General features: G+C 36.7%; 3 protein-coding genes across 3 annotated transcripts; 2 read left to right on the top strand and 1 right to left on the bottom strand.

Annotated features, from left to right (window-relative positions):
• The first annotated feature begins 240 nt into the window (after positions 1 to 240).
• On the top strand, positions 241 to 2,424 carry LOC140819323 (probable WRKY transcription factor 40). The gene is made up of 5 exons (XM_073179354.1): positions 241 to 521; positions 599 to 658; positions 1,059 to 1,418; positions 1,536 to 1,652; positions 1,758 to 2,424. Exons 1-5 carry the CDS (start codon positions 432 to 434, stop codon positions 2,103 to 2,105), a joined length of 975 nt encoding a protein of 324 aa, XP_073035455.1. The 5' UTR covers positions 241 to 431; the 3' UTR covers positions 2,106 to 2,424.
• LOC140819322 (uncharacterized) lies at positions 1,982 to 6,671 on the bottom strand. The gene is made up of 5 exons (XM_073179353.1): positions 5,788 to 6,671; positions 4,053 to 4,110; positions 3,861 to 3,944; positions 3,614 to 3,755; positions 1,982 to 3,002 (listed from the first exon to the last, which is right to left on the bottom strand). Exons 1-5 carry the CDS (start codon positions 6,329 to 6,331, stop codon positions 2,634 to 2,636), a joined length of 1,197 nt encoding a protein of 398 aa, XP_073035454.1. The 5' UTR covers positions 6,332 to 6,671; the 3' UTR covers positions 1,982 to 2,633.
• A 449-nt stretch (positions 6,672 to 7,120) lies between these two features.
• LOC140819954 (photosynthetic NDH subunit of subcomplex B 1, chloroplastic) lies at positions 7,121 to 9,583 on the top strand. Its single transcript, XM_073180234.1, has 6 exons — positions 7,121 to 7,764; positions 8,143 to 8,333; positions 8,405 to 8,662; positions 8,824 to 8,929; positions 9,100 to 9,185; positions 9,294 to 9,583. The coding sequence occupies exons 1-6, from the start codon at positions 7,186 to 7,188 to the stop codon at positions 9,457 to 9,459; spliced, it is 1,386 nt and encodes a 461-aa protein (XP_073036335.1). The 5' UTR covers positions 7,121 to 7,185; the 3' UTR covers positions 9,460 to 9,583.
• The last annotated feature ends 3,281 nt before the right edge of the window (positions 9,584 to 12,864 follow it).

The raw sequence follows: 12,864 nt of genomic DNA, 5'->3' as shown, positions 1-12,864 counted from the left end.
TATGGGTTTTAACGTAAAGAATAAAGTGGAGATTGATAGATGAAAGGATCGAATTTAATTTAATTTTTTTTAAAAAAATATAATAAAAAATTATGAAAACAAAAAATTGATATTTCCAATTTCTGAAGCTTCGGACATACGATTTTATCTGTAGACCAACAAAATTGAAAATGGTCAAAGCTATTGATTCTAGTAACGGCGTTGGGTTTTGACTTCTTCATGCCAACTCAAACAGCCATTTCCATCTTCTTCCCACCTTCCCACAACTCGTGAGCCAAAATCTATTCATTTATTCTCTATAAAAAGCCTCTCATTTCCTTAAACTCATCGAGTACTGATGCCATTGAAACACAAAAGAAGTTCAAGAAAATCAAGGGATTGTTCAAGGAGCAATCAACTTTGCATAAAGAAGAAGTTTAGAAAATCGTCTGATGGATATGGAGTTCACTAGTCTGTTGAATACTTCATTGGATCTTAATGCCAAACCCCTCAGAATTCTCGACGACCACCCGATTATACCGGTACGTGTTTTTCTCGACTTTGTGATATCATAGAGTGTGAAATGCTCTGGTTCTGAGGCTTGTTTGGGCTTGTGCAGAAACAAGAGGTGGGAAGCAATTTGTTCGAGTTGGGAAGAGATATGACAGTGAAAGAGGAGGTTTGTAAACCACACACACTTGATGATATAGTTTCTTGATACACATACTTTAGTATTTTCTCACGAATCAAGAGCAATTTTGATAAGGGTCTACGAATTATATTTCAAGTATTTTCTGTGGAACAGATCAAGAATGAATCTTGGGGTACATTTAGTGAGCAAAATGATTACAGTTCAATGCTTTGTGTCATCTTATGACATGCCCCACAAACTGACATAGGATTGAAAACATTATGTTTTAAAACTCAACCTCTGTTTCAGATGTCTGAATAAAAAGATTTCGAAAATTGGACTATAAAGGAAAAGGGATTGTGTTGAAAATGAAACAGATCAATTGTTCATGCTGGCTTCCATTGAATGGCTCTGGTGTGACAATCTCTTTCCTGTTTCCACATTTCAGAGAGATGCTTTGATGGAGGAACTGAACAGAGTGACTGCTGAAAACAAGAAGCTCACAGAATTATTGACAGCAATGTGTGAGAATTGCACTGAACTGAGGAACCAATTACTGGAATACACAACCAAGAATTCTGGGGCGGATATTAATAACAATAACAATACAGTAGCATTGAAGAAGAGGAAAGCTGAAAGCAGCATCAACAATGGTGGGAACAACAATATTGACGAAAAAAATAACAATACTGGCGTTTCTGAGAGCAGCTCTAGTGGTGAAGATTCGTCCAAGAAACGCAAGGAAGAACACATCAAACCGAAGATTTCGCGTACTTGTGTTAGGACAGAAGTATCTGATACAAGCCTTGTAAGTTCGATCTTCTTGACGACTGTGATCTGAATGATCGTGTAACTTTTTATAATGTACCGGAATTTTTTGGTTGGATTCTTGGTGCTGAAAGATGATATTGTCTGTTAATTATAGATAGTGAAGGATGGGTATCACTGGAGGAAATATGGACAGAAGGTGACCAGGGATAACCCTTCTCCAAGAGCTTACTTCAAGTGTTCTTTTGCTCCTACATGCCCTGTCAAAAAGAAGGTAATTTGGAGCACTTTGGATATTTGTTGCACATAATAATGTGTTACAAATGCAACATCGATTGAAAAAGAAAAAAAAGTTCTAAGCGTCTCGTTTCTTTTTCAGGTTCAGAGGAGCGTAGAAGATCACTCAATAGTAGTAGCAACTTATGAAGGAGAGCACAATCATCCTCAACCTTCAAAACTCGAGCCAAACACCGGTTCCAATAGAGGCATGACGCTTGGCACAGCGCCTAGCTCGAGTTCATCTGGTCCAACAATCACTCTCGACCTGACAAAACCGAAGACGAGTCATGAAGAAACAAGAAACTTAATGGGTCAGATTGATGCACCAGAACTCCAACACTATTTCGTGGAACAGATGGCTTCAACTTTGACGAAGGATCCTAATTTCAAAGCAGCCTTGGCAGCTGCCATCACGGGAAAGTTTCTTCGACAAAATGAGAAGATGTGAACTGGTAAAAAGAAAGGGTCTATAGAGGACGCAGTTGTGTGGTTCATATCTATATGTATCCAAGTTGAAGAGTTCTTTACTTGGCCTGATCAAAAAATTCAAAACGAATTGGATAGCGTAACTCGGTGGAATTCGGTCTAGCATAGAATTGGTTACATGGAAACGGGTCATTCTTGTCGAGTGCTGTGACGTAAGTATAGGAATGAAGGAAGATTTCAAAGTGGAATTCGTGAAAATTAGATGATTGCTTTAGATTGAAACATATGTAGCAAATGAGCATATTCTTAAAGGAAATTTGAAACTGATTTGGTATCCAAAACATTCTTTTACATTAGAAAAAAAGAACAAACATAATCACTAAACAGAGAATATACTTGATTAAGAAAGAATAGTAGGTAATGAAAGAACGAACATTTTATAACGATTTGTACACAAGACTTTGTCCAACATTAAGTCAAATCAGAAGTGTGGGAAACTACGATCTTCACATAATAAATTACAGGCAGATGAGTTAAAACAAGAACAATCCTACACGGACAATCCCAAATCATCAATATCTTTAGCTAATTCAAGTTCCAAGATATCATCAGGTCGTTTATCTTCGTTTATAGACGTGGTTCCCTCATTCTTATCATTTGAATCACATGAATTGACACAGTCCTGATGTCTGAAACAGCTGATGAGATGGTCGTTTGTAATTCCGGCCACTTGCATGAATGAGTAGATGGCTGTAGGACCAACACCTCGAAATCCTCTTCTAACTAGGTCTTTGCTTATGGTATCTGCTTTTGATATCTTAATTGGAACTTGCCGAGGATAGCGGAAATTGCCAACAATGGGCTTGTAGTTTACAAAACCCCAAATGTATCTGTCAAATGATCCAAGCTCATCTACAATCTGCAAAATCAGTACAAATACATGAACATTAGACCAACATTCAATATTTTAAAGTGGAGAATACAAAATTGGGAAATCTTATCCTAGCACAAACAAGTTTCTCCCACGGAAAGAATGGAATCACATTGAGAACTGAGACTACAGATGATTTGGAGAAAGCAGCTTCATTTGCTAGCTTGCATACTATTAGGTTACGTTCCCTAGTGATTCTACATTTGTACAGAATTTTTGCTTCAACATTTGTTAAGACAGTTCTAAATCAAATGGTTTGAATTTCTGTTAAATTTACAACGAAATAATTATCTCCTTCGAGCAAAAAGTCTTCCACGCTGTCAGTTCTGTTAGCTAATGAAATTTTAAGTTTCCTAAAGAATCCATTGGCAACATTCCAGCAAGTTTTTCAAAGCAATCAAACTCAGTAATACTTGAACAACCGAAATTGCTTATACGCAGTAACTGGTATTGTACAGCGACCAGACAATTAACCTCTTTTCCACTCAAATGACACAGGTCCGATATGCAAAAAAAGAAATGAGGGTTTTTTTTTAGAAAAAATATTAATTCCACTGAACTTTAACTATTCAATTTTAAAATAAGAAATCAGTACATACCTTACAGATTTGGCGTGCATTTTCAATAATCCCTCGCAGCTTTAGTTCAGACAAAAGAGAACTTGCAGAAGTTCCAGGTGTTGCTATTTTCTTCTCATTTAATTTTGACACAGCAACAGGATCAAAGTTCAGAAACACTTCTCTGAATACCGATAAATAAACAATGAATCAGGATCCAGAAACTACAGATAAGACAAAAATGTAAATTTACTTATTATGTCTATTGTCAGACTAACTGCTAAGATACCTGAATAAATGTCTTTTGCTAAGAATGACAGGCCAAGTTAATTCAGCCAATGCAGTGGAAAAGCTTAACAATTCAAAAAGTTTACTGCAAATTGTCAGAAGAAAATGAATGAGTATTGGGCAAGCAATAAAAGTAATGCCATGTATATTGAGCAAAACACACAGAATAAAACTAGTCGCAGAAGATACATACTTGTCATTATGAACAGGAAGTCCCCATTCTTCGTCATGGAAAGCAGCATATGATGAATCTTTTATGAAAAACAAGCCAATCAGCACAAGGAAATTCAAATGCAGCTAAATAAGTATTCAGAGGCATCATGTAATCAAAGGGCAGCGCAAGTCACTAAAATATATAGAGGGACGACAGCATAATGCAACACGAAAACAATAAAAATATGTTTTCATTCAAGACAATTTAGAACACATCGCATCTCTCGGCAGCATCAGACATATCAACAACAATGGGTTGACTTAAGAAAGACGGGCTTCAAAGGCATTTGTTGCTTCCAGTGCAGCAGCTATACGTAAACACTCAGTGGCCACTGAAGACATAACTTTATTTCCTTATCAACTCATGAAAAACAGTCATTTAAAAGTGAAAAATAAACCTATATGAATATATATCTTATACACCAATCATAATTATAACAAATTATTGAAAAATACTAAAATCACATCTGCAACAACAGAAGTAACTCAAAAGCAATTCATATTCTACAGGCACAAACATTCTGGTAGGTACATTTTTTTTATTAGGCTTCTAGCGATTTGGGTCATCAGCCGTTACTTTTAACCAGCCTTTTACCTATAACTAAAAACTCTAACATCAGTTAATTTGACACACAGCTCTCCAGTTAAGGAAGAATCTCACTCAAAATTTACGATAGGGAACTCAGCAAATTAGGTAGGAGAGAAAATATATGAAGTTATGGAAATATTTCCTCAACAGAAAAACTACATACAGCGAAAGCCAACGGAGCCTGTAATTGCTAACCAAGTTACATCGAATAGTTCACATCAGATCACCCTGTGCTTCTAAACAGATTTTTAGGGGGAAAAACATATGAGATTTTGATTCACTCTTGAGAAGCCTGCATGCTCAAATTTCCTTCGATGTAAAAATAAAAGATTCTAAGAGCTCTTATTCTTATCAATTTATAAGGAATGGGACAATGTTGTGGATTATTATTTGTTTTTCTTTTTCTTTTTCTTTCTTTTTATCTCAAATTTTGTAGTGGAGGCACACAGAAGACAAATATCCGGTAATCCAGAATGATAAATGCTTGCACAACAGCAAATTCTTAAATTCAGAAATGATGGAGAGCAAAAATTGTAAGGTATAAAACATATTAAATGACTAATACACTAAGAAACATGTGAATCAGAACACCAATCAAGAAAAAATACTCATCCACTCACTGATAAAAAAAACTCCACGCTCATGAGACTGTATTTCAAAGTTTGGCATCCCAAAACGTTATGCTGTGCGACCGAATGCTAATAAAGCCAAAGAGACTAAGAATTTCTGAAGGCAACAAGGATGCTGGAGGTCCTATATGCGACATTTCAGCATAGCTAATTGTTTCTTTGATATCTGTGTAACTACATGCCCTAACAGATGACCGTCCATTATAAATGAACATATTTTCAAAATAGATAACAAATAGACTGCCAAACCAAAACATACACGACGAAGATTGTGCTGAACAAATATGGTCTCACGGTAAACAAATGAAGAATGTAAATCCAGGAGATTATGTAGAAGGGATTACCGCACTCGTTAATACTCTTAAAATACCCAACAAGAAGCATAACCAAATAATGTTGGATCTCAAGAAAAGAAATGACGAAAATGCTAAAGCAACCAGGCCACCAAACACGATATACCCAGCTCTACAAATTCAAGAAGCATTCATAGCACATACCGGTGTTAGAAGTCACCCAAGCACACCTTTTCTGAACCACACCCACCCCGTTCACCTCGCCCTCATTCTCGCCCCTTACTTCTTTCCCATTTCTGTCAACTCTTCCAAATTTGTCCACTTTCGAGCTAAATATCAACTTCCCTCGCATAGGCGGGGTCTTCGGAGTAGAACTTCGTCGGCTAATTCTCCCGGTTGACGCCCTGCTTTGAGAAGATTCGGACGAGGCGTCTGAAGAACATGAAACATTAAGGGACAAATTCGGCTGCCGTTGCCTCAGAATCGACACGGTACTGCCTGCATTCTTCCCCAAACCCTCCGGTGAGGAAACTTTCTCGGTCTTCGTCTCCATATTCGGCAATGTCGCCGGAGATTTCTTCCCCTTGACCTCATCCATACCTGAAGGTTTTTCTACCTTTCCAATTTTCAGCTTCAATATCGGCTTCCTTAATTCCACAGATCTGGCTTTGTTCCCAGCTGGTCCAAGCACCGGTCGAGCCTCCACTTCTTCAGCATTAATCAATTTAGCCCTCGGCGCCCCAGACATTGTCTTACTCGAATAAATACGGGTTTCTGAAGTGAGATGTCAAGATCATAGCTTGACGTAAATTAGGGCTTTTCAAGTGAGATTTTGAAATTGCATTTAGTGAAGGAGATGCGTGCACGAGATCGGGACACTAGACAGATACTAAAAAGTGCACTTCAATTTCATATGACCACATAATCAGTAGCAGGAGAAGCGACGGCAATTAGTCCTCGGCGGCGGTGACTCCGGCCGGCGGTTAATAGACAGCGGCTAATCGTAGATGTTCCAGAGAGAGAAGTGAGTGAGAGTTTACAAATATGGACGGATTGAAGATTCGAACCGTTTAATGCTTGCCACTTCACATAGGGCAACATGTTGGACTTTTCACTTTTTCTTTAGATTTAAGCACTTTTTTTTTATTACAATATATATATTTGTATTCACATACTTTAGATAATAATTTATTATTAGACAAAAACTTGTGTGAGACGGTCTCACGAGTTGTATTTTATGAGACTGACCTTTTATTTGAGTAATCCATTAATTTTTTTTATTTTTTTATGCTAAAAATATTATTTTTATTGTGAATATTAGTAGAGTTGATTCGTCACACAGATAAAAAATCTTAAAATCATGATATAAAGAGACATTCTGATGTTTAAAACTAAGTAGTGTAGGAAGAGTATTTCCCACCAAATTTTCCTATTCTCATATATATTTTTTGTCTGATTATTATTTTATTTATGTGGGAGTAGACATTGGACCCACTTATCCAACCTTGGTCACACATTCAAATCCAACGTTTCATTTCTAGCAGACAATCACACAGGCTTCTCAGTTGTCCCTCGAAACATTCCTTAATCTCCGCGCCAACAATGGCTACTGCTTCTCTTAATTCCAAGTCAATCCCACCTCTCTTCACGGTCCTTCCGTCAATCCCATCAACTCAGATAACAAATCTCGCATTCTCAACGAATCCCGGAAAACAATCCAAGAAGTACGCTTCCGTCCTTCCCAATGCCAAGAAGAAGAACCCATGGCTGGACCTTTTCGACCAAGGCGACGATCCTGAGACGGAGTACGGAGAGCTGTTCTCAGATGGGAAGCAGGAAGAGGATCCGAGGCCGCCCGATAACCCGGATAACCCGTACGGATTCCTCAAGTTCCCGGCTGGTTATAATGTAGAAATCGCTTCGTTGGGGTTGAAGATCAGAGGGGATGTTAGGAGGTGTTGCTGCGTCATTTCGGGTGGTGTTTATGAAAACCTACTGTTTTTCCCGGCTATTCAGTTGATCAAGGATAGGTATCCTGGCGTGCAGGTGGATATTGTTGCGTCGGATAGGGGGAAACAGACTTATGAGATTAACAAGAATGTGAGGTGGGCTAATGAGTATGATCTAGATGATGACTGGCCTGATCCAGTAGAATATACTGACATGATTGGAGTTATTAAGGTTTGTTGAAAATTGAAATAGATCGAGCACAAACAAATTGAGCTCAAATTCTTATTGAGTTCTAGAACAGAACTGGTACTCGAGTTGGAATAACTGGATAAAATTGGAGTTCAGGTTCAAATATTAGTTATATTAAACTCTGTTCAGGCTGTGAACAGAGTCGCTATCAATATGTAACAGTTCTGTTATTGCACAGGCTGAAATGTGAGTGATGAGTTGAGATAACTGATACGAACTTTCACAAAAATGAGCAGCTCTTGATCCTACACGCCTCTATTGTGTGAATCGGATAGCAAGATTTTCTTTAACTCTAGCTTGTGAAATTGATTTTTTATTTGTAGTATCCGAATTTAGGATCCGGTATTTATTTGCTTGCAGAATAGGTACTATGATATGATCTTATCGACAAAATTAGCAGGGATTGGACATGCTGCATTCTTGTTCATGTCCACCGCTCGGGACCGAGTTAGCTATGTATATCCCAATGTAAATGCTGTAGGAGCGGGCCTATTTCTTTCTGAAACATTTACAGCTGATAGCATGAATCTCTCCGAGGGTGGTTACCACATGTGAGCTTAAAAAACCTCCCAGAATTCTAATCCTCTGGTTTTTACCTAACTATTTTGGGATCTTATTTTAGGTATCATGAGATGATTGATTGGCTGGGGAGACCAGCACGTAAAGTACCAAGGCAGCCCCTGCCTCCTCTGAAAGTATCGATTTCAAGGAAGCTGAAGGAGGTTGTTGAGGCAAAGTACAAGAATGCCGGTGTGCAGAAGGGGAAGTATATAGTGATTCATGGGATACAATCAGATTCCAAGGCCTCAATGCAATCCAGGGGTGATACTGATAGCTTGCTACCCCTTGAGATATGGGGCGAGATAACCAGTGGGATAAGGTGTACAAGCTTGAATGACATAAATTACTTGCTTTAAATCTTTTTTTTTTTTAAATTTGGTGTTGTATTCTCTATTACGCTGACTGATACTAGTGCAGAACACATGTTTTGAGTTGTGGTTTCGCTAACTTGTAAATTACTGGATCGAACAATGTAAACAGGGGTCTCACACCGGTATTCGTCATCCCACATGAAAAAGAAAGGGAAAACATTGAAGATGTCATAAGTTATGGTGCTAGCATAGTGTTCATCACCACCCCTGGACAGGTTTGCCTTCTTCATATGACCTTGTTATAACCCTCAAAAACATTAAAAAAATCTAGTCTTTATACATTTCTTGCTGCAAAATATGAAGAAAAACTGAAACCATAACTAGGGGAATTGAAACTATGGTCAAATCAGTAGAACTTACCATCTACCTTTTGTTCTTGTGCTAGCTTGCTGCTCTGATAAATGATTCAGCTGGAGTGATAGCTACAAATACAGCTGCCATACAACTTGCGAACGCACGTGGAAAACCGAGGTAAGGAGCGAAAAGTATAAGTGAAAATGAAGCATGATCTAATTTCAGATGTGTAATATGATAGTAATGGATGGATTTCATGTTATTTTGATGACATTTCTGGCGCAGTGTGGCGTTATTTGGTTCAGAAGATAAGGCTAAGGTATTCATCCCGAATGCAGAGGAAAAGAAATGTGCCATAATATCGTCTAAGACAGGGAAACTTGTAGACATAGATGTTGAAACTGTAAAGACCGTAGTCCAGATTTTCACATTGCCTTTGGCTATTGCATAGGAAACTTTAATGCATTCTTGTTAGGCATGATCAAAGATCTAATATACAGATTATTCATATATTTACCCCAAAAAAGAGAGATCTTATGTCAACAGCTAATGGCATGATCAATGATGTTGAATCACATCATTCGCACCAAACGTTGCCAAATGATGATGTAATGATTTGAATCACATCATTCACATCAAACGTTGTCGAATCCTTGCATCTTCAACTCGTTGCTTAAAATTTCATAATAACCCAATATTCAAATATCCAACATAAGTAACACTATCAAATTAAACTTCAGAAAAGAGAACAAAAAATCCTAAAAAAATAGAGAGTGGAAGATCACATTCCAACCATATAAAATATGCCCAAACTCATGTAATCCCTCTTAAGTTTCTTGTCATTCTTCCGTCTTTTCTTTTTCATTTCGAGAACTTTTTTTCTAAATCTAAAATAATTCCTTTTAAGACATTATTTTTTGTATAAATTGAATGTGGAACCAATTTTATGCGGACAACGTTCTATGAAGTGTATAACTATTAAAAGTCAATTTCATTCTACACACTGATCAATATATTCCACTGGCAAAGTCATTGAGTTGTTCTTTTTTCTTTTTTTTTTTCGACACTCCATTGTACTTTGACAAGTAAATCATTAAATCAACCATGTGATGGAAAGCCTTAGTTAGCAGGAGTCCAGCCCACGTGTATCATTAGAACAATTTTACATTTTTAGATTATAAGATTTTATTTAATTTATTTCTAAATGATAAGATTTTGGTTGATTCAACTCTAAATATTATAAAATTTGTTTTTAATATGATTTTTATTCTATGATATTTTATCCTTGTTTAATAGAATTTTATTCCTAATAAATTATTGTTTTTCTATTTTTTCTATAACTCTTTTATGGATTAGTTATTAGGTCAAACAATGTATATATATATATATACTAGGTAGGTGCACGTGCGATGCACGTAGAGATATATGTTTCAATAATTGTGCAATAAATATTATAGAGTAAGCAATTCATTGACAAAAGTTTTCAAACTAAGCAATAGAGAGATAAATCTATATAATAATAAGACATCGTGTCTATATAAGATACAGTACTATAATAATTTTCAGTTAAAGTTGCAAACAACAAAGCAAAGGATTACACAATGTACTAAGATCATAGCAAACAACCTACGCAAAGCAATAGGCATGTGAAAACTTGCTGCCTCATTTAAACACTCAAAATTACTCTTATCACTTTCTAATAGCTCTATACGTTGTGCTGCTTCCTTGAAAGTGAAACAAAATATTCCACGAACAGTGAGCAAATCAAAGTAGGACTTAGGTCCTCGAACATGAAGAAGTAATAAACGATGATAATACCTCTCACTAGGGGTGGGCAATCGGGTCGGGTTTTTCGGGTTCTACCCGACCCGAAACCCGATCGGGTGCAACTTTCGGGTAAAATAGGGTAAATAGTCGGGTTCGGGTATTACCCGAACCCGACTATATTTTAGTCGAGTCGGGTTCGGATATTGAATTGGTACCCGAATTACCCGATCGGGTACCCGATTGTTTTTAAAAAATACATATGGGCAGTGGGCTTATAAATGACAAAATTGGGTGTTGATACATCTATTATTAATGTTTGATTATTCTTGAATTATTGGTACACTTTATTGCATTTTATTTTTCTCAGTTTATTTGATTATTCTTGATTATTTTCTTGCATTTTATTTTTCTCATGTTTGTTTCCTGCATTGATGAAAAACATGAATTATTGGTACACTTTATTTTTTGTTTTATGAAGTTCATTTTTTTGTTAATAAATTTACATATTTTTATGTAGGTGATGAAATATTCCAGAAGATATTTTGAAAGTCAAACAAGAAGTTGATTCTGATTTTTTTGGTGAAGATCTAAGTTGAATTTTCAAGATTAGACTTGTTAATTTCTTATATATGCATCTAAATAGTTTATGCTCGATTTAAAGATTTGTTAATTATAATACTCATTCTATGTTTTGAGATAAATATTTTTGTGTTTAACTTTGGTAAACATTCACGAGACAATATTATTTTGATAAGCTTTTTTTCTCGTCATATATTATTTGGTAGACACAAAATGATAAAATGTTATTTTATCAAAAAAAAAAAAACCCGAACCCGACCTCTACCCGAACCCGACTTTATCGGGTACCCGAAAAGCGGGTAGTGTCCAGAATCGGGTCGGGTTCGGGTAATGAAAATGCTACCCGAAAAAATCGGGTACCCGACCCGAACTACCCGAAACCCGAAAAACCCGACCCGTGCCCACCCCTACCTCTCACCTTCTACCGGATTTGCCGAGTTAACACGTCCGATAATCTGTCTTTGTTTCCTTGGTTTCCAAGTTCTATTTGGTCAATCCCAAACAAAATGCTCTGGAAATTCAGAATATAAGAACTTTGTTGCTTCCACAATGTGCGAAAAAGTCTTAAAAAATTCAGTCAACATAGTTTTGGAGACACATTCGGATGCCAACACATTGCCCAAGTTCTTGTAATTTGATAAGGTGATCATGTGCTTGTCCAGTAAATGTAGATGCAAATTGATAATTGCATGAGAGATTTCATTCAGATCAAATTCAAAAATGCACCACACTGATTCTAGAGCAGACACCCAGCGAGCATCCTGAAATGCTCGTATTTCATCTACATATAAGTTAGAACTATGTGGTGATAAATGAACACTTATTTTGTCATGGTCCTTGTAGATACATTTGTATAAATATTTTACAGCCGTTAGCCCAGAACAAATTTCAACATTGATATGACAATCATAGCGATAGAGTAGATAAGGATTATAAGGAACAACCCATTGAGAATTCATTGTACAATTCCGAACCTCAATAGAGCGACCATCGTATCTCCTCATGTACATATATAGGGTAACCATCAGATTGTTGAACAGAATGTTCTAAAAAAGGGCGAGGATAATGATTTTTGCATTTTCCATTAACCATAAATGGACATTTTAAATTTAACGTGCCACAGGGTCCATGCATCATTGTCGTGAGACCAAACCAAACAATCGAGGAAAAACATCTTTATCTGGAAGCTCAGAAACAACGTAAGAGTCGAACCTTTCAGGCGAGTTAATCTTATAATTAGATTGCAGGATAATAATCATATGACAATAAGGTAGACCTCGTTTCTGGAACTCAATAACATAAACATAAGCAACAATAGGGCCAAATATATAGACTTTTTAAGAATCTGGTCCTTAAGATCAAGTAATTTTGCATGAAACACTCGAGAGACCAAATCTGGACAATCACGAGCAAGCTGACCTTCAAATAAATTTTCTCGAATCTCTTTCCAATCCGAATTGCAAGTTATCGTAATAAACAAGTCAGGTTTTCCAAATTTCTGAACCAATGC

Source organism: Primulina eburnea, chromosome 18, assembly GCF_022965805.1.
Source record: "Primulina eburnea isolate SZY01 chromosome 18, ASM2296580v1, whole genome shotgun sequence".
Lineage (NCBI taxonomy): Eukaryota > Viridiplantae > Streptophyta > Magnoliopsida > Lamiales > Gesneriaceae > Primulina > Primulina eburnea.
Note: the sequence above shows the minus strand (reverse complement) of the source record. Positions and strands in the feature narration are given on the sequence as shown.